At 42.1% G+C, this 24056-nt stretch overlaps 8 protein-coding genes and 1 long non-coding RNA gene across 9 annotated transcripts; 5 read left to right on the top strand and 4 right to left on the bottom strand.

The window, feature by feature from the left end:
• Positions 1-333: 333 nt before the first annotated feature.
• LOC148170962 (voltage-dependent anion-selective channel-like) lies at positions 334-2124 on the top strand. Its single transcript, XM_088041564.1, has 5 exons — positions 334-551; positions 959-1281; positions 1327-1554; positions 1659-1867; positions 1919-2124. Exons 2-5 carry the CDS (start codon positions 962-964, stop codon positions 2008-2010), a joined length of 849 nt encoding a protein of 282 aa, XP_087897690.1. The 5' UTR covers positions 334-551; positions 959-961; the 3' UTR covers positions 2011-2124.
• A 94-nt stretch (positions 2125-2218) lies between these two features.
• Positions 2219-4122, bottom strand: CSN4 (COP9 signalosome subunit 4). Its single transcript, XM_088041561.1, has 5 exons — positions 3918-4122; positions 3793-3872; positions 3040-3743; positions 2481-2709; positions 2219-2437 (listed from the first exon to the last, which is right to left on the bottom strand). The coding sequence occupies exons 1-5, from the start codon at positions 3998-4000 to the stop codon at positions 2304-2306; spliced, it is 1230 nt and encodes a 409-aa protein (XP_087897687.1). The 5' UTR covers positions 4001-4122; the 3' UTR covers positions 2219-2303.
• Positions 4123-4965: 843 nt separating this feature from the next.
• Positions 4966-6459, top strand: LOC148170960 (uncharacterized). Its single transcript, XM_088042273.1, has 2 exons — positions 4966-6388; positions 6435-6459. Exons 1-2 carry the CDS (start codon positions 5049-5051, stop codon positions 6457-6459), a joined length of 1365 nt encoding a protein of 454 aa, XP_087898399.1. The 5' UTR covers positions 4966-5048.
• LOC148170959 (SET domain-containing protein SmydA-8-like) lies at positions 6439-8151 on the top strand. The gene is made up of 3 exons (XM_088042570.1): positions 6439-6514; positions 6560-6735; positions 6780-8151. The coding sequence occupies exons 1-3, from the start codon at positions 6462-6464 to the stop codon at positions 8024-8026; spliced, it is 1476 nt and encodes a 491-aa protein (XP_087898696.1). The 5' UTR covers positions 6439-6461; the 3' UTR covers positions 8027-8151.
• Position 8152: 1 nt separating this feature from the next.
• On the bottom strand, positions 8153-8628 carry LOC148170958 (uncharacterized). Its single transcript, XR_015770527.1, has 3 exons — positions 8518-8628; positions 8411-8471; positions 8153-8365 (listed from the first exon to the last, which is right to left on the bottom strand). It is a non-coding gene; the product is annotated as an uncharacterized LOC148170958 (long non-coding RNA).
• Positions 8629-8679: 51 nt separating this feature from the next.
• Positions 8680-9875, bottom strand: LOC148170957 (uncharacterized). The gene is made up of 2 exons (XM_088042272.1): positions 8808-9875; positions 8680-8763 (listed from the first exon to the last, which is right to left on the bottom strand). Exons 1-2 carry the CDS (start codon positions 9804-9806, stop codon positions 8713-8715), a joined length of 1050 nt encoding a protein of 349 aa, XP_087898398.1. The 5' UTR covers positions 9807-9875; the 3' UTR covers positions 8680-8712.
• A 214-nt stretch (positions 9876-10089) lies between these two features.
• On the top strand, positions 10090-11752 carry SmydA-3 (SET and MYND domain containing, arthropod-specific, member 3). Its single transcript, XM_088042569.1, has 2 exons — positions 10090-10298; positions 10354-11752. The coding sequence occupies exons 1-2, from the start codon at positions 10091-10093 to the stop codon at positions 11703-11705; spliced, it is 1560 nt and encodes a 519-aa protein (XP_087898695.1). The 5' UTR covers position 10090; the 3' UTR covers positions 11706-11752.
• LOC148170955 (erlin-1-like) lies at positions 11740-13146 on the bottom strand. Its single transcript, XM_088042571.1, has 4 exons — positions 12824-13146; positions 12699-12779; positions 12543-12651; positions 11740-12492 (listed from the first exon to the last, which is right to left on the bottom strand). The coding sequence occupies exons 1-4, from the start codon at positions 12935-12937 to the stop codon at positions 11816-11818; spliced, it is 981 nt and encodes a 326-aa protein (XP_087898697.1). The 5' UTR covers positions 12938-13146; the 3' UTR covers positions 11740-11815.
• A 49-nt stretch (positions 13147-13195) lies between these two features.
• kel (kelch protein) lies at positions 13196-15918 on the top strand. The gene is made up of 7 exons (XM_088042568.1): positions 13196-13447; positions 13501-13647; positions 13696-14097; positions 14144-14240; positions 14300-14998; positions 15042-15523; positions 15829-15918. The coding sequence occupies exons 1-6, from the start codon at positions 13401-13403 to the stop codon at positions 15468-15470; spliced, it is 1821 nt and encodes a 606-aa protein (XP_087898694.1). The 5' UTR covers positions 13196-13400; the 3' UTR covers positions 15471-15523; positions 15829-15918.
• Positions 15919-24056: the final 8138 nt, after the last annotated feature.

The following is a 24056-nucleotide window of genomic DNA, read 5'->3' as shown; positions in this document are numbered from 1 at the left end:
ATGTGGCTTGCACGCCCTCCTGTTGCCCCCCGATCAAAGAAGAAACACGCATGGTTTGTATTTTCGTCTTTTTATTGCTTTTATTGTTTATTTTAATAATCATTGTTAATTCAAACAGGGAATTTTTGAAAATCGACCGCCCTGTAGATTGGCGCTGTTGCCACGTCTCTTGTGACGTTGCGTTTTACGTCGAATTATCCACCCGAGCTACAATTGTTTCCTCTTGCATAAATTAGATTTGTCCGCTTTAGATTGAGCGATAAGGAGGACAACGAATTGATAAGAGATAAGCCTGGGGGATTATTTTCGGTTATAAAACCGAAATAGTGCGGTGTAGACGTGGCAACAGCGCTTCGTGTCGTCTCTGTCTAATTAAAGAAATTTGAGGTTTGAGGAGGTTCGTCTCACGGTGTGGTCGCGGTTCTAAATAACTGTGAAACCTGAAATAATTCGCCGGGATTTTATTCCAAACCAGTGTCGGCCCTATTCTCAACTAAACAACGCAATAATCGAACGCGACCCTTTTATTTTTTAACCGCTTCAAATCACAGGTAAGAAATTCCCGTTATTTCAATGAAATCGGTCACATGAACGCGCCACGTTTCGTCTGGGGGCTAAAACAGCCCCTGTGAGCAAAAAAACGGAGTTGCCTGAGTCCCGATCGTCATTTGTTATGTAAGAAGGGTCGATTGATTTTTTCCGTGGAAACGGCGGCAGTGGCCGGGTGGGGGTGGGGCGCCGGTTTTGGTGAACCCGCGGGGGTCGCTCGAGGGGGTATGTGTTATTTAAGGGTGTTTTGGGGTCTCCGAGGGGGTTTCCGCCAGCGCCATTTTGGCCGGTCGTGACCTGAGTTGGTTGTGGTTGGGGTCGCGAGGTGGAGCTGGAGCCACTTCCACAATTGTCAAATTTTTTTGTAAAGTCAAGGTTAGGTTCTATTTTTGAGCACCTATGGTTGTAGATCATGGCCCCACCACCGTACTCTGATCTCGGCAAGAAGGCCAAGGATGTTTTCGGCAAGGGCTACCACTTTGGGCTCATCAAATTGGACTGCAAGACTAAAACTGGCTCAGGGGTGGAATTCAACACTGGAGGAATCTCTAATCAAGAATCTGGGAAAGTCTTTGGGTCGTTGGAGACGAAGTACAAAGTCAAAGAGTACGGATTGACGTTCTCTGAGAAGTGGAACACTGATAACACTCTTGCTACAGAGGTGGCCATTCAAGATCAACTTCTAAAGGGGCTAAAATTGTCCGCGGATTTGACTTTTTCGCCACAGACAGGGTAAGACAACTAATCAAGTGACTTGGGTTGAATTGAGAGTTGCAGGAGCAAGTCGGCTCGCGTCAAGTCCGCCTTCACCAACGATAGGGTAGCGTTGAACACTGACGTGGATTTGGATACTAGTGGCCCCTTGATCCAGGCCTCTGCTGTCGTGGGACACCAGGGCTGGCTCGCCGGCTACCAAACAGCCTTCGACACCCAAAAGTCCAAGCTAACAAGAAACAACTTTGCTCTAGGCTTCTCCACTGGTGACTTCATCCTCCACACCAACGTGTAAGTGCACCCCGAGAAAACCAGCCGTACCAACCTAAACCCAAAGGTCCTATCATCACCCAAATCCTACCCTACTAACCCATTCTAAAATCTAGCGATCACAGTGACGACGGCCAGGAGTTCGGTGGCTCCATCTATCAAAAACTGTCCCCGAAATTGGAAACCGGCATCCAGTTGGCGTGGTCTGCAGGCAGCAACAACACCAAATTTGGCATTGGGGCTAAATACGACCTCGACCAGGACGCCGCTATCCGCGCTAAAGTCAACAATTCCAGTCAGATTGGTTTGGGTTATCAGCAGCGTTTGCGCGAGGGTAAGTTTACGTTGGACACTTGTGCTTCATCTAATTTTGTTTGATTGGCAGGCGTGACTTTGACCTTGTCGGCTCTTATCGATGGCAAGAACTTCAACAATGGCGGTCACAAGATCGGTCTCGCCGTTGAATTAGAGGCTTAATCAGAATTTTGTCTGTTCCAAATTGTATTAGAACCAAAAACACGTTTCAGCCTGCTGTATTGTAGATATTTTAATTGTTCTATGGGACTTTTTAGTATTAAAACATATACCTGATTACGTCTTTGTTTTTGCGTTTTGTAGGGTTTTTATGAAGTCGTCCTTTTGTTATCGTTTTTGGATTACTTCGAAATTGCTACTTCCGACACAGTTTTTTTTACTTGTGCAAGCTTTTAATTCTTTTGACATTAAGTATTGTAAAACAATAAAATCATTTACAAAAAAACTGAGTGTTATTACGATACCATCTGCTCCTCCATCACTTTGCTTATCCATTCGGGCTCATTTTTCGTAATCGACTCTATTATAGAGTTTACCTGGTAGCACAAAGACTGGATCTGCTTATCCCACTGAGGCAGAGTCTCGCGAGCTACAAAACACGTTTCAAACGAGCAAAAAATAACGAAACTTACTTTCAAAATGAACAATCGAATCGATCTGATCGATATAACCATTCATTCGGCCCTCTGTTATCATCTGACTCGCAATCTTCTCCGCTTTCGATGGATGGATTTCTAAAAGCGCCCCCAATTCTTCGAAACTTATGTTATTATACAATTTACTGGCCGAGAGAAGATTATGCTCGATTACAGCTCTGTCCAAAATAGTTGAACCATCGATGGTACTCGCCTTCTGGTGAGGCTGCAAAATTTTATTAAATCACCCTGTATATTCAACAAACGTTGAGTAATTGACGTCAAGTGGTGTTCATTTATCACGTGCGTCAAATGTTTATCATGACACACTTTAATGTTGTTCAATATTACAGTTTGGCGACAAGAAACAAGAAAAAACGAAGATAGCGATAACCTTCGAATGCAAAAAATATTGCGTAACGTCTATAAATGCCTCAATTATCGTAATCAAATCGTGAAATTGTGGAATCAACAGAAAAATTAGCACGCAATAAAAAACATACAGGATGATTCATTAATTTCATCATCACCCTGTATAACTCTAGCGCTAGTTCACCTGTAGCAGCGCCTCAAAATCTCGTAGCTCGGACCGCCGAATGATCCTCTCAAGATACATCTTTTCCAAGATGGCGACCGCCGGCAGCTGCTGACATCTCTCGTCTTTGAACAAAGTCGCCAACATGCGCGACCTCTGTTGGCCGGCAGACGCCAAAACTGTACACACTAAAGCGTTTCGTAACGCCGTCATTCGTTCATCTTCATGGACGATAACTCTGTACGACAACTCGTTGTATCGTTGAGCCGCTTCTATGAACTTCCGGCGGTAGTCTAGGACCCTCGCGTAGCAAACTTTGTAGTAGATTTGTAGTTGTTCGTTGCGAGATTCTGCTTGGAGTAGTGAAGCTCGGTTTATGAATGCTTCGGCTTGGACTGGATCATCATCTTCAAGATATAGACGCGCGATTTTTAGATAAGTCTCTAGTTTGTAGTCGACTGTATACTGTTTCTGGCCTGTTTCTAATGGGATTCCTACTAAGACAATGGCGGCGTCGCGCCACATTTGATTCCGCTCGTAAATGTCGGCGAGGTGCTGTCTGATACTCGCAACTTGTTCTTCAAAGGAAATAACTCGAGGCTGCACCTTGTCAAGCATGTAATGACACACATCCTTGGAAATCTCATCAGGGAGCTTCATTAAATGAGCGCCAATCTCAGTGAGGATCTGTCTTGAAATGACGAGACTCACATTTTCATTCACAACTAGAAATAGTAAGGTTAAGTTGGATCAAGATTTTAATTATACCCGTACTTGCTTCGATGAAGATTTGCAGACCTTCACTGAGCTCAGGACCGGAGCCCGTCAGAATGTTTTCAAGGATTAAGCGGTACCTACGGTAAAAATGGTAGAAAAAAATTGAGTAAACATAACCTTACTTCTCGGCTTGGTCTTTGTGGGAGCCGCCGGAAGCTATGATATTGGCTAGTTGGGTCCGGATTGCGTTGCTCTTTTCGAACATTGTGACCACGAGCAGTTGGGGGCTGCTGGAACGAGTTTTCAACACTTTTTCGGAGAAATTGTTTTGACAATGGAAAAAAATGCGAGTTTGACAGCTGCCACTCGAGTTGTAAGATGCATCGCTAGAGGGTCCTAGTGTTTTGTCAATGTCAAAAATTCAAATTATCCCGGCGCATTCACCATTTTGCCTAAAATTATTAAAATTTACTTCAGGAACGAAACTACGCTTTTTTGAATCAATTTTTTAGCAGCTGGGGTTAAAATGAGTTTTCTATTTCGTGTTTTGAGACGATTTTGATTATTTTCTCTTAGATTACCATTTTTGAGATTTTTATGAATTTCTAGTTAAAATTTTTCAAAAAAAGCGATAATTTGTGTTTGCTGTTTTGAGGTTTAACTGTAGTTTTAACGTGAGGAAAATAAAACAAAATACATCGATTTTTGTATAAGTTTTATTAACTCAGACACAATACATAACTTAATTAAATAAATAAATTTTAACAATCTCTAACTTTAAATGTTAAACACTCTTCGTTTTCAACCCCAGAAAGCGACAAATAAGAAGAAAACAAATGTACACTCACCCGAGGGTCTCCACCCCCTAGCTGGTAGACGACGAGCGGCTCGATTTCCTTTAAACTCCGTATCTGAAATTACATTTCGTGTTATTAGGGACAGCAATTACAAAAAGAAAAACTGTTACCTTCGCTGAGCATTTTGTGTCTTCAAGAACAGCTCTTTTGACTACTGGTCCTCTGTTATTTCTGCTCTGGAAAAAACTTTTTTAGTTTGAAGGGCCTAACTAACTTGTTGCTAACTTAATTGCTAACTTAACTAACTATGCTAGGAAAGCTCTAAAATAAAAACATACAAAAGACATTAATTAGAAGAAGGAACAACCACTGAAGAAAATTCTTCACTGGAATACATCTGAAACAAGCACAAATTAGTGAAAAAAGTTTTTTGCATGCAACCAGTAATACACCCTCATTAATCAACATAACCACAAATTTGTGTAAAACGTCAGATAAACGTGTTAAATTGTTAAAATGACGAGGTTCGCACGTGCCAAGGGCTCGAAGGCCTCAAATGAGAGGGTTCCTGAAGAGGCGACGCCATGGAACGAGATGAAAAAACAACTCTTGGAGAAGAAGGAAGAAGGCCAACAACTGGAGAAGAAAAGACAGGCGGACAAGCAAAGGCAAGAGAATTATCAAGCGTTTTTGAACGAAGTGGAAGAGGAGAAGACGAAGAGTGCGAAGTGGGCAGAGTTCCCACAACAATCGAAACGGAAAGAGAGCGAAAAGGGGGCCCAAAAAAGAAAACAGAACGGAAATGAAGGGACAGAAACAGAGGTACTGAAGAAGAAGAAGAAGAAGAAGGAGAAGACACTTGGGAAACCCGAGGAAAATGAGCAAGCAGTTGACGTAAGGAATAAAACGCAATTAGATGAGTCTCCCAGCAGTGTTGAGCAGCCACAAAAGAAGAAAAAGAAAAAGAAGAAGAAAGAAAACGGAAAAGAAGACCCCGAATCTCCAACTGCCCCCAAACTCCAACAAAACTCGAAGACGCGCAAAATGAAGGAAAAGCCCCCAAAGAAGCCCCCTCAAACAGAAGACGAGCTAAAGAAGGTGGAGAAGAAGAAGGAGAAGAAAATCCGTCAGATCGAAAAACGCAAAGCTTTCAAACCCAAACAACCGGAGCGCCGTAAAAAGCCCATCGACCGCATGATAATCAACGGAATAGAAGTGGACATCGCCTACGTCGACGGCTTCCCCATCAAGAAAGAAGACGCCGACAGAATTCACCAGTTACGCAGACAAATGATGGGCAAAGGCCTCCCGCGAAGCGAGATGAAAATCGCCTTGAAGCTCGAGCGACGCAAGGCGGAGAAAGCGTTCGCTAGAGAGAAGAAGAAAGTTTGTTATAACTGCCGGAAGTCTGGACATAATCTCTCGGAATGTCCGGATGTAGGGAACCAGCTGGCGGAGTCATCGGGGACTGGGATCTGTTTTAAGTGTGGGTCGACTGAGCACACACATTTTGAGTGTAGAGTCGTACGGGGGCAAGAGTTTAAATTTGCGCAGTGTTTTATCTGCAATGAACAGGGGCACATTGCGAGGCAGTGTCCGGATAATGCAAGGGGGCTGTATCCCAAAGGAGGGGCTTGCAAGGTCTGTGGGGACGTCACACACTTGAAGAAGGACTGTCCGAAGTTCCAAGCGCAGCAGCAGCAGCTGGGGGAGAGTGTGAAGTTGGACACCATCGCCGAGGAGGAGAATCCGGATATTTTAGATAAAAACGAAAATGTAGCCATAAGGAATTTCAAGAGACCGAATAAAATAATTAAATTTTCTTCCGAGTTTTATTACGACATAGAAATCACGTGGTTTACTTTATAATTAGCTTAAAATGAGGCGTTCTTCTAATTTTAGTTCGTTTCATTCTCTTATACTGTGACAATGGCAGAGGCTAAATCTCTGTACAAAATAGCAAAAAATGAAGTTTTCGGACGGTAAAACCCCTCTTTTTTTAACAGTACGAAAAACGATGTCTTTAGGTACCTCGTGGCCACAACAGCACTTAAGCAGGGTCAGTTAATATTCAAAGAAGCCCCCATTCTATTGGCCCCACAACTAGGGGGCTCCACCACTTGCTTCAATTGTTGTGCCCAAATAAAAAAAGTTGAAGTTTGTCCGCATTGTCCGGCGGTTTTATGCAACCAACAATGCACCGGTAAGTCTTTATTTCGCAGCCCCCACGTTTCTACGTAATTTTAGGCCAATTCCACACCCCCGAGGAGTGTTCAGCTCTGAAGACAACACCACTAAAACCCGAGGATTTTCTTATGAACGCCGATCTCACCACGCCTTTGAGGTGTCTCCTCTGGAAGTCTTCCAAAAGCGAGACGTTTCAACGACTGTTAGACTTGGAGAGCCACCTGGAGGCGCGTCGCGACTCCCAAATCTACCGCAGGGTTCGTGTCAACATCGAAGATGTCTTAGCAAAACTGAATATGATCACTGAGAGGGAAGTGACAAGCGAAACTGTCCAGAGAATCTGCGGGGTTCTTGACACCAACACTTTCGATGTGAGACAGCCGCCGAAGAACCGCTCGGGGTTCAACCCCGGTGAAAACCTACGAGGGTTGTATTTAGAAGCTGCACTCATGGCTCATGATTGCATGGCAAACGCGCACGTGGGGGTGGATGATGACTTCGTGTTGTACGTCCACGCCGCTGTTGACATTCCCGAAGGAGCCCCAATTTCGTTCAACTACACCAACGTCCTCTATGGGAATGAAGAACGGAAGCAGCAACTCCAAGAAGGAAAATACTTCCAGTGTGGTTGCTCCAGGTGTCTTGACCCGCGGGAACTCGGAACCGAACTCAGTTCCTTGAAGTGTCCTCGGTGTCTTAAAGGGGTGTTGCGCCCACCATCATGGACATGCTCTTCGTGTAAGCGAACGTACCACCACTCTTTAATAAGAAGCACCCTCGCGGAATGCAGACGAAGAATCGATGAGATTGTCCCCAACATCACCACTCTTGAGGACTTCCTCTCGCGACTCTCGTTCACTTTCCATTCGCACCACCACTTGGTGTTGGAAGTCGAACAGTGCTTGGTGAAGCTCTACACGCAAGCGCCTCCAACGGCTAAGACTCTGCGGAGAAAAGTCGATCTTTGCAATAAGTTCTTGGAGATTTTTAAGAAGATCGAGCCGGGGATTTCGCGGATTCAAGCGGTGGCGTTGTACGAACTCCACTCGGCGGTTATTAGTCTAGCGCGGTTAACATTCAAAGAAGTAGGGAGTGTGGAGTTTATGAAGTTGCTCTCCACTGCTGAGAGCACTCTGAAGAACTCGCTTAAGTATTTGTTGTACGAACCGGTGAAGAGTCCTGAAGGACGCTTGGCGCAGAACGCGTTGGCCGAGCTCAAGATGCTCAGGACGACCATGAATAACTTCCAGGCGGAGAACGAAGAAGTGGAGGTGATCAAAACCAAGAAAAATAAAAATAAGAAGTAGTTTCTAATGTTTTATTTTACGTCACCACCTCTTTTTGGTAACTTATTCTTCGGAGGCTCTCGAATCTTCTAGAATCTATTTCAGTTCAGTTAGTTGGCGCGCGCCCAAGAGTTAAATAATAGTCGAGTTATTTCCTAAATTTATTTACAGTGGTTGTAAAAAAGTACAAATGAGCGTCTGGAGGAGGATTTCAACGGCGTCCGGCGTAGTGGTGCCCCACGTGGTGCTTCACCCCCCATTTGAAATTGGCGTGCTTGTCGGTTTTAACATAAGTGTGCACAGGTCCGGTGACGCCACGTCCATGATCTCTTTTCAAGCGGTGTTCACTAGCTTCTGCAACTAAAGACAAAATAACCACCCTGAAGACTCCCCGGTGTTAATTACCATTCTCTTGGGGGTAGACAGCGGCCAGAGTCGCCCCAATAAAAGCGAAAAGAACGGCAATCTGAAAGACACATCGTAATTTGTGGAAATTCTTCGGGCGCACTTACAATTTTGGCAAAGTTCATCGTGGTAGACAGCTCGGAGTTGACTGGCGGGTTTTACCACGAATTCTTTATATATTTTACGCGATTTGATAAAAAGCCACTTTCATTACCTTCCGGAAGGAAGAAAGTTGGTCAACGAAACCAAGTTGCGGTTTTTCGGTAGCGCACACTGCTTTCGCTTCGCAAAGAATAAAAACACTAATCGAACTGGAGGAGAATGACGAGGTAGGTGGTCAGCGCGCCAAGAATCTGAAAGAAAATACAGTTTTTGCCCGTTTTCTTCACGGTCTTACTGTGTAAATCAAACTCCCATCTAAAGGAAAAATCGCACACGCCGAAAACTCCACCTTCTGGTGGTGGCTCTGAAGAATCAACCCCTCACTCCCACTCATCTTTAACAGCGTCTCTTTGAACTTCTCTGATTCGTCTTGGACAAGAATGCAGGGGACGACGAGCTCGAACAACACCTCGAAGTAAAGAAGATCGAAGATGATCCAACTCGCCTCAAGCACCATCCGCTCTTTTATCACTTTGAAAGTTTGAAAGGAGTTGAAAATCACCACGATGAAGACTGAGGGGATGATTGATAAGATCTGGGGGGCAAAAACCGCGTTGAGTTGCCTCGACTGTGACCACAGGGAGTCGTAGAGACTTGCACAAGCCTGGAGAACTCTGCGGTGATGAGTCGATTTTCGTAACGCGCGGAAATCCTGCGCCATCCAGTTCTGCTGGTGGTGAATTGTTCTGAGCATCGAGTTGAGAGTCTTGAAGAGAATGCGGAGATTGTTAACGTGGAGGATCCACAGCGAGAGAAAAGTGTGCAGGACCAGAAGAGGGACGTTTTGAATGATGAACTCCAAGTAATTAAATTCGTTCCAGGGAAATCCTTTTGTAAGAAACGGGATCTGTTGAGCTCCAATTTTCAATAAAAGGATACCGGCGAGCCGGCGCTCAAATCTCGCTCTTTCGCGGCGATCCACTGGGAATCCCAGAGACTCAAACTTCTTCTTCAACGCCCGCATTTCTCTACTAAACTGTTGGAAGCAGTTTCTTCGGAGATTCGTGAAGATTAAGCAGCAGGAAGTCATCACTAGAGGGAGATTGTGACTGGCGATCTCCACCGACATTACAATGAAGTCTTTGGTGACATCGACAGGTTTCAACACTTGTCTGGTGATGACGGCGATGCTCAACACCACCAGAGTGATGGAAATCCAGAAGATGTTGTTCTTAACACCGGTCAATAGGAAAATTGAGGCCAATAATCGGAGAGGTCTGTTCACGCCTTCCATTGTTCAATCACTGGAATTTGATAAAGACAAACATCTAAACACTGAAATTTGATTCTAATCGAGATATTAACGATTTGCTGCAATGAAAAATTCATGAGTTCGTGTCGGCGTCGCGAAGAAAACAACATTAATTTGATTGATTGCCTTCCAGGAAATGGACAATTCAATCGGATTTTTTTCCTCCACGTTTTTATCTTCGAATTCGCATTATCCAACACTAAAGAAGAGTCTTTGACCCAAATAAGCACGAATATAACACATGGCATGGGCGCGTTGCCAATCGAATGCACCAGAAGCCTCTCGAAGTTTTAACACTGGTCTATAATAAGCCGCGTCCACTTCCCTGCATCAGTTCAACACAAATGGCTGAGGAAGTTTTATTTACCGTAAAAAAGAACGAAAAAGTTGGCCGCTACGCCGTGGCCAAGCGCTCGTTGAAGCCCGGTGACCTCATCTTCAGAGAGACGCCTTTTGCTTACGGCCCCAAGTCTGGTAAGTTCGCAGATTCGTACCGCCACCTCTCAACTAACTAAAATTTTGTACATAGATACATATCCGTTGTGTTTGGGGTGTTGTTCTCCTTCAGACTGCTCAACTCTGTGTTCGAAATGTGGATGGCCAGTCTGTGGCCCCGAGTGCGAAGCCCTACAAGTCCACTCCGAGAACGAGTGTCAAATTTTCGCTAAAGCCGGCGTGAAGTTCCAGTCCGTTGAAGACCCCACCGATGTGTGCCTCCAGTATGAATGCATCACTCCTCTGCGAGTCCTCTTGGCGAAGGAACGCCACCCGAAACGTTGGGAGGAAGAAGTAGCCTCCATGGAAGCCCACAACGAAATCCGCAAAACCAAACCCATATGGAATTTCAACCAAACCAACGTCGTCGCTTACTTAAGAGGACCATGCAAGTGCGACTTCCCCGAAGAGTTGATCCACACAGTTTGCGGGATCCTCGAGGTCAACGCGTTCGAAGCCCGCACCTCTTCTGGTTTCCTCATCAGATGCTTGTACCCAAACCTCGCAATTTTGTCGCACAACTGCGTCTCCAACGTCCATCATTCTGTGTCAACTGAAGACTTCTCAGTGAGTGTCCGAGCGGCTGTAGAGACCCCAGAAAACGGCGAGTTGTTCAGCAGTTACACGTACTCGTTGTGGCCGACGCTCGTCCGCCGCAACTTCTTGAAAGAAAGTAAATACTTCTTGTGCGAGTGCGAGCGGTGTCGTGACAAAACCGAGCTCGGCACGCACATGGGGACTCTTAAATGCAACAAATGTGATAATGGGGTCATCCTCAGCAGCGATCCTTTAAGTTTTACGTGCGAATGGAAGTGCACTCATTGCGAGTTCAAGACCAGCGCCGTCGCCGTGAAGAAAGTCTATGATGCGGTGCAGAGCGAACTCGATGCGGTTGAGTACGTCACCGGACCTGAAGGTATTGAACAACGAGAGACGATTTTCAAGAAGTACAGATCGGTGTTTCATCCCAAGAGCGCCTATATGACGATTCTAAGAACGGCCTTGACGCAGATGTATGGACGAGTTGAAGGGTACACCATTGAGGATATGCCTGACTTGTTATTGGAGAGGAAAGTTGAGCTGTGCAAGGATCTCTTGGCGGTTTTGGACGTGGTGGAACCTGGAGCTTCCAGAATTCGAGGAGTTACGCTCTATGAGTTGCACGCACCGTTGATGATGTTGGCCAGGAACGCGTACAACTACGATGTTATAGACAAAGAGCAGTTCAGGGAGAAGCTGCAAGAGGCTCTTGACACTTTGGGGAAGGCAGTGGAGATCTTGAAGAACGAAGAACCGAGTTCGAGTGAGGGACAACTGGCGATGATGGCGGCGCAAGCACATGAAGCCCTGCAGCAGAATTTCGACATGCTCTTGGAGACTGCCTAAAGATTCTCTTGTTATAATTAGAAATAAATAAAACTTCTTTAATCAAACGCTTTTATTATAATACAAGTGGTTTAACATATCACACGTGGACAATTAATCAATAAATCACATTATGGTCTTCCCTCCAACTTCTTCTTATCGACGACAGCCTCAACAGTTCCCGTCGTAACAAACGTCTGAGGAATGTCCTTCCCGAAGTAGACCTTGTTATTCTGCGCCAAAGACTCGAACTTCTTCAGCTCCAGGTACTGCGGCGTGTACAACAAAGTGTTAACTTCCGCCTGTTGCTTCATACTGTAGAACTCCGCATCGGCGTGGCTCTTCTGCCTCGCTAAATGCATCTCATCTTCGATCTGCGCGATCCTCTGCAACGACTCCTTCTCCATGATCTTCTGCTGATACTGTATCTTCGCAACTTGTGCTTCTTTCTCCGCCTCGATCACCGCTCTCTTCCTCTCCGTCTCAGCGTCTTTCTCCACGACTTTCTGGTGCTGCGTCGCAATCAACAACTTTGTTTTTTCGCCCTCCATCAGCTCGTAGTTCTTGCGGATGACTTCCGGAATTTTGGGTTTTGTTACTCTCACGGCTTGGATGGTGAGACCTGGAGCCATTTCTAGGAGGTCGCGTTGGAGGGCTTGCTTCAAGTTTTCGTCGATTTGGTCGAAGAGGTCGATGTAGACTTCGTGGAGCGTGTGGATGCTGCAGAATTGGTTCAGTTCGTGGTGGACTTTATTGAAGATAAGCGTCTTGTCATAGTCGGCAGTGTAGTTCCTCACAATGTCCATGACTGGAAATAAAAAGATAGTAAAACGTTGTGGGGGTAACAAGGGGGCCCACCGCTGTTGGAGTTCAGATGATTGACCACCTCAATTCGATCGAAATAAATCATGACGCCCCCGCTGGTGCCACAGGGGACATTTTTGACCTCGTCCGTTTGCAGAGTGACCTTAAAAACGAGTAGTTAAAGAGCGTACGGGCTCGGGGGGCACTCACCTGCATGGATTTGTACGAAGTCAAAAGAGGGATCATCATGTGGTACCCTGGGTAGCTCGTCACCGGAAGTAGCGCTCCGCCCTGGAAGCCCCCTTTATTTCCAAGTAAAAAAATGTGTAACTCACCCTGAAATACACCCCAATGTGCCCCTCTTCAATTCTATGGAGGGAATAGTTGAAAATTATAAATAATGTAGACAAAACAGAACCTATAATTAAATGCTCAGTGAAATTCGACATTTTATTTTTAACAATGAAGTCGTTAATAATTTATGAAGCACATCAGTTTAGTATTATTGGAAATCTTTAGATCGACCCTCATTTTGTTTTGAGGTTAGGTGATAATGACAGTTGACATCAGATAAGAAAAAAATTGTAACGACAAAGCTTATTATTTATTGATCAAACAACAGGAACTTAACGAGGTACAAAGAAATGTTTTATTCATGTAATTTCTTTATAATTTTTTTTTATGATAAAAAAACAGTTTTTTTTGTCCCGTTACGTAACTAAGTTGGTACGCATGCTTGTCACTGCGCCTGCGCACTGTCAGCTGTTCTTTTTTTCTTAAATGCGTAAAAATTCGGAAATCTTAGTGAAATTTCTTTTGTGCCACGAAATCTCGTTAAAACTAACGAAACGAAGACTAGAATGTGCTAAATTTTCAATGATTTAGTGTAGCGGGTACGAACAATCGAAAACAATGGATCTGACGTCAGATCAAGACAACGTGATGGAGAGACAAGGAAGGTAAACAAACAAAATTCTTTCCAAAGTTTCAGTTTAAGAAAAACTCGTTTTAGTTGTCTTCTTCTTCGCTGCGACAGTCAAAATTCTCTCGATGAGAGCTCGCAGAAACAGCTTCCTAGAAGTGGGGGCAAAGACAAGCCCCCGTATCGCAACTACCACCACACACAAAGGGCATTTGATGCCATGAATTTACTGAGAAAGTAAGACTGTCTGGGGGTGTTTCGTTCATAATTTTGTTGTTTTCACAGACAAAGACTTCTGTGTGATGTTATTCTCATAGCTGACACAGTAGAGATCCCTGCTCACAAAATGGTCCTTGCTGCCTGTTCCCCCTATTTTTATGCAATGTTTACAAGTTTTGAGGAGAGCAAACAAGACAGGATTGTTTTAAAAGAAGTAGACCACCAGGCTCTACAAATCTTAGTTGAATATGTTTACACTTCTGAGGTTCAAGTAACTGAAGATAACGTTCAAGTTTTACTACCTGCAGCTAATTTGCTACAGTTGACTGATGTTAGGGATGCTTGTTGCGAGTTTCTGCAGATGCAGTTGCACCCAACAAACTGTCTAGGTATTAGGGCCTTTGCTGATTTACATGGTTGTTTGGAGTTGCTGACTCATGCCGAGTCTTACATTGAGCAACATTTTATGTAAGTTTGAGCAGTGGTTTGGCGGTGGTCTAATCATGTTTTTTAGTGAGGTTGTGGAATGTGAGGAGTTCCTCTCTTTGTCCCCTCAGCAAGTTTCTAGATTAATTTGTAGCGACAGACTCACTGTACCTTCAGAGGAGCAGGTGAAGTAAATAATTGCATGTTTGTGCCAAAGTAACTAAACAGTTTATTATATTTGCAGGTTTTCGAGTGCGTGATTACGTGGGTGCAGAACGACCTGGACTCCCGCCACAAGCACCTGTCCTCGCTCATGGAGCACGTCCGTCTTCCGCTCACCTCCAAAGAGTACCTCGTCCAGCGCGTGGAGAAAGAGCCCCTTTTGAAAGCCGACCTCCAATGCAAAGACTACATAATCGAAGCCCTAAAATACCACCTCCTCCAAGGCGACAATAAAACCGCTTTTCATAGTCCTCGCACGAAACCGCGCCAACCCGTCGGTTTGCCGAAAGTTTTGTTGGTGGTCGGCGGTCAAGCGCCCAAAGCGATCCGCAGCGTGGAATGTTTTGATTTCAAAGAAGAGAAATGGTACCAAGTCGCCGAGATGCCAACGCGACGGTGTAGAGCCGGCCTGGCTGTTCTCCACGGGAAAGTTTACGCCGTCGGCGGTTTCAATGGGTCGTTACGGGTCCGAACGGTTGATGTTTACGATGCGGCTTCGGATCAGTGGAACACTTGCGAGCACATGGAAGCGAGAAGGTCAACGCTTGGGGTTGCGGTTTTGGGGAATTGTATTTATGCAGTGGGAGGCTTTGATGGGTCGACTGGATTGAATACGGCGGAAATGTTCGATCCCACGACGCAGAAGTGGAGGTCGATTGCGCCGATGTCGACGAGGAGGAGCAGCGTGGGAGTTGGGGTGCTGTACGGCCTTCTATACGCGGTAAGTTATAAAACCCGCGCTTCCAAACACTCAATTATCTTAGGTCGGGGGCTACGACGGCGCCTCCCGCCAGTGTCTCAGCTCTGTCGAATGTTACTCCCCCGACGTCGATTGTTGGACCCCCGTTCAGGACATGGGATGTCGGCGCAGCGGCGCCGGGGTTGGGGTCCTCGATGGGGTTTTATACGCAGTGGGAGGCCACGATGGCCCTCAAGTTCGCAAATCCGTGGAGGCTTACGACCCGGCTAAGAGAATGTGGACTGCAGTCAGCGACATGACATTCTGTAGGCGCAACGCGGGGGTGGTTGCCCTCAACGGATCACTCTACGTCGTGGGAGGAGACGATGGATGCAGCAATCTTTCCTCGGTGGAGGTGTACAACCCCAAAACTGACACTTGGACGATGTTGCCGAGTTGCATGGGGATTGGACGCAGCTATGCGGGGGTGGCGATCATAGATAAGCCGATTTGAAGGTCGCCTCTTGCTGGCAACAGGGTCAGTGGCGTAACGGCGGCGGCGACTAGGTGAGTAAAATCTTAAATGTAAATGACTATTGCGCCTCTTGTGTGTTAAATATTGCTATTTATGAACCGCCCCAATCTGAGTTGTCAGAACCCGAACGAGCCACGAAGGTCCCATTCCCGGAAATCCCAAACTTCCAACTTTAAAGTTTGGTCTTTAAACTTCCAGTTGCGTATGCTGACTGTTAAAAGCGAGCTCCCAAATGAAATCTTTCCAAAGTGCAACGTGCTTATTGCACTTTTCTTCCCGTTTCCGTCCAATTTCCCCGCCAATTAGAATCAGGAAATGATCCTGAAAGTTCTTGTAGATACGCCAACTGTGACGAAAACAGCAACGCCGAAGGCGCCGTCGGCTACGACCACCAGCCGATCTTTTATGAGACGATCGACCCGAACGCCAGCAACCCAGACAACGAGAACATCTACGAAACAATTGAAGATGTTCGACAGGAGGGTGCGATGCCTCCGCCGCCACCGCCCCCAGCGCCACCTTCCGACGAGCAGCAACCGCTCTATGACGTCAATCCGGATATGCCTAGTTGTAGCACGTACGGACGTATCGGTAACGCCTACGGTCGTATAGACGTTATAGGTCACGGGATAGGCCGCATCGAACGCCATCTGTCGTCTTCTTGTGGCAGTATCAACAGCAATCATTACGCCCTAGAGAGTATATACGGTACGGCGGATTCTACAGGGCGAATCAGTAAAGTCTCCGTGCAGTGGTTGTTGGCTAATAAGTGGCTGCCTTTGTGGATCGCTAACACGGAAACGGGACGGGATTATCGGATTATTGATTTTTTGTTGGCTCAGAGATCGGAAAGCGAGGAGGATTTACAGGATCGAGAAGGGCAGTCCAGTGATGGACCTTCACAAACTTAAATTCTATTTTTCTATTGAAAAGTTTTTGTCGCTTCGATGTTGTGCTAACAAGCTCATTAAAATCAGAGGTTGGCCGCATATTAGGGATAAACTTCTAGTTAGTTGTTTTTGCTAATTGTGATTTCAAACTAGACGTTCTAACGAAAAAAAAGTCGTAGTTTCTAGGTTTATAATTATGTAACTGTGACAATTCATGATTGTGACGAAAAAAGACAATATGTGTTGTAATTATCTCGACTTGACTTGAACTAGTTTTATTTTTTTTATTTTATTTATACTTCCTGATGTGATATAATGAATAGCTTGAGTAGCGATGGATTGAAAAACGACGATTTTATTTCTCTTGTTGTGATTCAGTATTTTGGGTGATTCTATTATAGCCTAAGATCTATATTTTATTAATTTTTGTAGACTAGATATTCAAAGTGGATACAAAAATAAAAATGTTGACGATGAACAACTTTATTTATCCAAAGGCCAGATAGACGCACCGAGTCGTAGCGTTGTCCTAATCCGTCCCAATTTATAAATTTCCAGCAAATTCGTGTTTTATTCACCGGTTCATTGTTGGTAAATTGCCCCCTCAACGCCTTCAAACCGCAGATGCAGGAACACAGCGTCCCAAGTAATACAAATCTTCCAACAATGGGCAAATCTGTTAATGAGCCCTTTGTGGTTAGTTTCAATTTTGACAAAACAGTCCGACTCGAATTTGCTTTGTGTGCTCTGAATACGTTGCTTCATTTTTTCTCCATTGTTCTTCGAATAAAATTACAAATCATAATTAAGCCGGGCTAAAAGCGACCAATCAATTTGAATGGTAAACAAGAAAGCAGCCGCGGGGATAATAACCATTAAGTGAGTAGACTTTGACAAGAAGTCAGCATCTCGGGGACTAGTCAGCATTATCAGGGGCATTATTATTAACGAAAGTTTCAGTTAGGTAAGGGTCCGGACCTGGATATTAAATCCCGGCTCGTTGGAAGCGGCTCAACTGGGATTTAGCGACGAGAAAAGTCGAATTTCCCGCGCTTACCAAATTAGATTCTTTAATGCTCTCAAAAAGGGTCATCTTTCGACAACTGTTCGGTCTTTGGGAAAATTGCATTTTTTTCCGAATCAAGAATACGTGAGTTTATTCGCACAGCGCTGGAATATGTAGACGGTAATAAGATTGCCCGACGTCCTTTCCAATTTAGGGGGTTTCCAGTTTTTCACCTCCTGAATTTAGGAGAGATCGATCGGTTTTAAGGGAGGTTAGATATAAGGTCTTGCTTCTTATCTTACGTTTACAGATGGAGAGGCACATTGACGCATATAAACGAATAACGATATAAGGATGAACGCTATAGAGACTTATTCTGGCGGAGGCTTTCCCGATTTTATTTTCTAAGACAAACGCGCGGAAAAAATGGGGAAAACGCACATCTCGACGATCAAAATACAAAATTTTAGGGGCACAACCACTGGGACATTTGGAAAAAATCGTTTTTTTTTGCATATTGATAGCCTATACCTTTAAAAATAATCTAGAAGAGTTTCAATAAATATTTTAAATAGTTTTTGAGTTATAACTACTTAGTTAGCTATTAACTATAATAATGTTATCTTTAAACGCGTTTTTCTCGAAACTTCATTATTCAAATTTGCTGCAGTAACTCAAAGACAAATCATTCGATCGTCTTGAATTTTTTTTTGTTTTATTTTGTATGTCTTGCTCTGTACGATGAACCTCTATTTTTTTCGATCGTATAAAAAATGTAATTTTGGCTGGCTAAAAATCATCAAATTTTTGAGCGAAATTTGACTTTTTTTTTCAAAAATTTGCTGTTTTGTCAAATTTCAAAATTTTTTTACTATTGAAGTTTATCCCACGGGAAATATCTTCAAGTTTAATAATTTTTTTAATTTTTTTGAATTCAAGGATGGAGAAGGCCACAATCACTGCAGCAGTGGAGGGCTTTTTTTCTAGTGGCTTGGGAAATACTTAATAACTCGGGCAGAATTAAATATTTTTTTCTGAAAACTTCAACTTTTTTTTATTATTTATGTAAAAATGTATTCTCCAAATTTGAAAACATTTCATGCAGAAGTTTTCTTTAAAAAAAAATCCAAAAATCACCTTTTTTTTAGGAGTCACAGTGGTTGTGCCTTTTAACCCTTTAACTGTTATAAAAGTATATACAAGGTGTTCTAAAACTTATGACTCAGAGAGCAAGGATGGGTGCCGACAGCAATACCAGATGGTAAATTTCAAAACAAAAATTGATTATGTTTATTAATAGTATTTGAGAAAGGATAAAAAATTAACAACCAATCCCGAAAGCTTATTTTAGAGGTGGAGTAAAAAACCATTCCATCTTCCTAGGCAACGAGAGTCTGATCAATGAACGAGTATGTGTCCATAGTTACCGATTTTCAAATTCTGTTTAGCTTCTGGATGGGCTACCGTTTTTTAGTCTTTACTCGATTATTTTTTGGGCTAAAAATGTTCTGGGACACTCTGTATATACATTTTGACATTTTTCTCATAAACTACAAAAGATGAGAATTTGAAATTTTGGGAACAAAAATAAGCGAATAAGACAAATCGAATGAGAATATTCACGTATTCATGACACTTTCGGTTATGTGGAAAGTAGTGGTCAACTTGCTTATTTGAAATGAAACACCTCATATATTATTGCATTTTCAGATTTTATATCCAGACTAAAGGTGACTTTATGTATAATCTGCTATACTTAAATTGAACCATTTCAGAGATATTTTGATTTTTGTAAAAAAAATTGCACAACAGAAGTGTAATTTTCTTTCCGAAATAAGTACCCTATAATCTATTTCAAAATCGCCACGATAATTGAAAAATAAGCACAATACAAACGTACAATAAAATTTTGCGTTAAGTTTATGTATTGGACATCAATTTCCTACTAAAAATACGGAAAAAAAGTGTTTACTCTTTTGTTTCCAATTTTTTTACGCATGCTTTGGAATGGTGACAATTCAATTTTATGTGGATCTTTTACAAACAAATTTGGTGGTCTAATAGAAGTACAAAATTCTCAAAAATGGTTGTGGAAATATTTTTTTGTATTGCAAATTTGATTAATTTTATTGAAAAATCGAGATATTTCAAAAATGATGCAATTTAGGTATAGCACGGTATATAGAAATTGATCTTCCATTTGCATATAGAATTCAAAAATACAATAAAATATAGGGTGTTTTATTAAATAAGCAATGTGTCACGTAAATGTGAATTTATTTGTCCCCATAATTTCCAATTCTTATCATTTAATTTCTGAGAAAAATGGCAAAACGTACGTTTATAACAGTTAAAGGGTTAAATGAAGAATCCGTCATCGATTTTGGTGCCGGATTTGTCCCGGCGCATCCACCAAAATTATTTTGAATTTTGAGTTTTGTGTTGCACTGTTCGGTTTTTAATCCCCGGCCTGCACTCTCCGCAATATAAATAACATGTAAATTCCCCAACTTTTGGCAAACCCATAAACAAAACTCGCGTCCCGCCTCATAACGCCGACATCTTTTGTCATCTAACCGAGTGAAGAGTAATGGCGGCGTTCGAGTGCAGAACCGTGTACTCGCAGAAAGGACAGTGAGACACAGCCGAATTCCAGCAATGCATTACGCCGGACGGCCCTAAATGACTACTCGAATAAATTTATACAGTGGAACAGCGGCGGGCCGCAGTGCGAGCCTTGCGGCGCCCCCACCTGAATCGACCAGAACGAGGCGTCGCATTCATTTTTCTTAATTATAGGCGATTACCGACACAAATGTACAAACCAACAAGTGTCGGGAGTGCAAACCAATAATTGGTCTTAATGGACTGGATGGAGAGCGAAGATCTGTGAACATGTTTATGAATTAAATATGAGGAAGTGTGCGTTAAGGACTTGAGCGGGGATTTTATTTCCTGCCTGCTTTATTCAAATTAGGAGTGATTGGAGTAGATATGAGTATGAATAAGAGAATAAAAGCAGGCGAGTGGGCGTGGCTGGACTGGGGTGGGGGGAAGTGGTATATATGCAGAGCACGGCGCACGTCTGGTCAGTTCAGCGCGCTGCATCAACAAGGAAATGCACTAAAAAGTCAAACTCATTACTAATTCAAACAGTTTCCAATTTCAGCTGAAATGAACGTCAACAGTCATGAAAAAACGTCGTTAATGTCTCACCCGGTTAATAAATAACGAGAGATAAATAAGGGAGTTGACAAAATCGTCTGTACCCGCCGATATAACGAAGCAATTAAACTCGTTTATGAATTGCAAATTGAATCTCTGAAAGCTCTAAATTTGAATATTATATACTTTTAATCGCCATAATATTAAGGGATGTCAAGTAAATATTTAAGGGATGTAAGTGCTGTTTATTTATTAAAACGAGCAAGTTCCAAATAGGAGTCGAACACACATCGACCGGCCGATGCACGCATACTGAAATACGAGCTAGAGGCGTTCAGGAATATTTTATCATGCGATTTCAGAACTCATATTTACATAATTTTTTTAAGAAGAACTCGCCGAAATTCTAAAATGCGCCCAAATTTCCTGAAAATATCGTTAAATTTGCCTACAATAAAACTCGTAAATTAACGGGGCGCAGCGTCAATATTGACGTTTCAAACAACACAAGACTGTGAAATATTAATTGAGGCATCGGACCCGGAATTAAAGTTTGCTGTAGAGGTGGCGCAAAATGAATAATTTAGCTGCCCCGAAAAAAAATCCCCGACAAAGTCTAAACTTAGTTGTTACTTTCTTTCCCCCAGCACATGTCAGTTTGCAAAAATCAGTTAGTGGCGTTAAAAGCCCCCACATTTTTTCGTCGGGGAGTTTTACGACGCAGTGTTGGTAGTAAAAATAAAAACGAGGTCCTGGTTAATGGCGGCTCGGTGCGATGTTATATGTATAACTTATATTAAACATTGCCCTAAGTTGATCGTAGAAGTTAAGCGGCTTATATAGTAAGTTTGCTGACAAGCAATTTATGTAAATTTCGGGAGAAAACCCTGTTCAAATTTAATTACAACATTACACTACTACTTAATAAGTATTAAGAGGCCGCTGATACTCTTCGCTCAAACTCGATTAAATTCGCAAAAGTGAAACAAATCAACAAAGTTATTCGGGGGTGGAGATGGGGGAGAGTCCTGCTGCCCAGATGCATGAGACGACGCTGGTGGGTTATTTGACATGTAAATATTGTGGGGATTTATTAATTTGGATTAATTGGGGCGGTTTGACGGACGGTCCTCATGGTAAATGTTTCATTAGAAGCGTTTATCCGCGTTTTGTTCGTTTTGCGGACAGTTCGTCCCCGGCAATTGGTCCCCAAATCTTTTCGTCCCCGGTCAATTGGTTCTATTGGAAATTCGTCCCCTGCAAATTTGTCCCTGAAAGCTTTGTTTAAATGCGCCTGTAATAATAATAATAATAATAATAAGAGCATCAACTGCACGTATTTACGGTCACATACTACAAAAACGTAATCTGTTTTTCATAATTTATTATCTGCATAGGGTTTGGCAACAATTGTAGCCATCTTTAAAAGCGGATCTAAAATAGTAGTTTTCCCAAATTTAGTTTAAATAGCATCAAAATTACAGGAATTACAAATTTAACTAGAATATGTCGGAATTTTCGTTCGCTCTATAAATAAAAATTTCTAATTTTTTTTTCTTGTGCTCTATAATTCTGTAATTTGGCACAATTAATAAGCGGATACAAAATAGCAATTTCCCCAAATTTCGTTCGAATAGCATGTAAATTACGGGAATTACAAATTTTCGTTCGCTCTATAAATAAAAATGTCTAAAATTTATCTCCTTTGCTCCATATTTGTAATTTGGCACAATTTATGAGCGGGTTTTAAATAGTAATTCTCCCAAATTTAGTTTGAATAGGACTAAAATTACGAGAATTACAAATTTAACTACAATATGTCGAGATTTTCGTTCGCTCTCAAAATAACAATTTCTAAAATTTTTTTTAGCTCTATAATTTTGTAATGTGGCACATTAATAAGTGGATATAAAATAATAATCTTTCCAAATTTAGTTTAAATTGCATCAACATTGTGAGAATTACAAATTTGACTAAAATAATTCGGGATTTTCGTTCGCTCTCAAAATAAAAATTTCTAAAATTTTTCTCTTTTGTTCTATAATTTTGTAATTTGCCACAATTAATGAGTGGGTTTAAAATACCAATTTTCCCAAATTTTGTTCGAATAGCATTTAAATTACGGGCGTTACAAATTTAACTAGAATATGTTGTGATTTTCGTTGGCCCTAAAATAAAAATTCTAAAATTCTTCTCTTTTGCTCTATAATTTTGTAATTTGGCATAATTAATAAGCGGATGTAAAATAGTAATTCGCCCAAAAATGAGTTTAAGTAGCATCAAAATTACAAGAATTACAATTTTAACTAGAATATGTCGGAATTTTCGTTTGCTCTAGAAATAAAAATTTCTAAAATTCGTCTCTTTTGCTCTATAATTTTTTAATTTGACACAATTAATAAGTTAGTCTGAGATAACAATCCTCCCAAATGTAGTTTAAATAGGATTAGAATTACGAGAATTACAAATTTATTTACAATATGTCGAGAATTTCGTTCGCTCTCAAAATTACAATTTCTAAAATTTTTCTTTTTTTTTCTATAATTTTGTAATTTGGCACAATTAATAAGTGAGTCTGAAATAACAATCCTCCCAAATTAAGTTAGAATAGGAATAAAATTACGAGAATTACAAATTCAACTACAATATGTACAGATTTTCGTTCGCTCTCAAAATAAAAATTTCTAAAATTTTTTTCTTTTGCTCTAAAATTTTGTAATTTGGCACAATTACTAAACGGATCTAAAATAGTAATCCCCCCAAATTTAGTTTAAATAGGATCAAAATTACGAGAATTACAAATTTAGCTAGAATAGGTCAAGACTTTCGTTCGCTCTCAAAATAAAAATATCTCAAATTTTTCTTTTTTGCTCTACTGGGAGTAAATTGCATTGGGGGATAAATCGACCTGGGGACGAAAAAGCCGGAGACGAATTAACAGGGGGACGAATTGTCGGGGACGAACTGGTCGTTTTCTGTTTTGCGTGTATTGAAATTCCTGGTCTGGTTACCCTTTCGATTGAATGTAATTAAGTAATGGCAGCGTTATCCTGGTGATGTCCTTTTATAATAATTCTTAACGAATCTCGGATTTTTTCTCACCTTCTCCTGAACTCGAATCTAATTAGTTGATTAAAGGACCCGGAGCTTGATTAATCTCGAGTCCGACCTTGCTGATGATACCTTAACCCAACAAAAAGATTTTGTTTTGTGTTAAGAGCGAGCCCATGCATAGTTATTCCGTTTCTCCGGTAAGACTCATAAATAGTTAAAAGGGCTTCGAACTTATGTATAATTCCAGTGGTGTACCGTCGCCGATTGACCCCCCGGACTGACCTATTACCCTTCTCCCTGTACACTTCCCATTCTGTTTCTTGTGGGAAAAGGTCTCATTGTGTGATCGGAGACATAAATATCCCTCGATAATATTGTAAATTCACGCAGGGGGTGGCCCGTATTTCATCGTTCTAATCTTCCGTTCTCTTTTTTGTATAAATCATCGGC

Source organism: Gnatocerus cornutus, chromosome 7, assembly GCF_029298725.1.
Source record: "Gnatocerus cornutus isolate USDA-ARS CGAHR chromosome 7, icGnaCorn1.1, whole genome shotgun sequence".
NCBI lineage: Eukaryota > Metazoa > Arthropoda > Insecta > Coleoptera > Tenebrionidae > Gnatocerus > Gnatocerus cornutus.
Note: the sequence above shows the minus strand (reverse complement) of the source record. Positions and strands in the feature narration are given on the sequence as shown.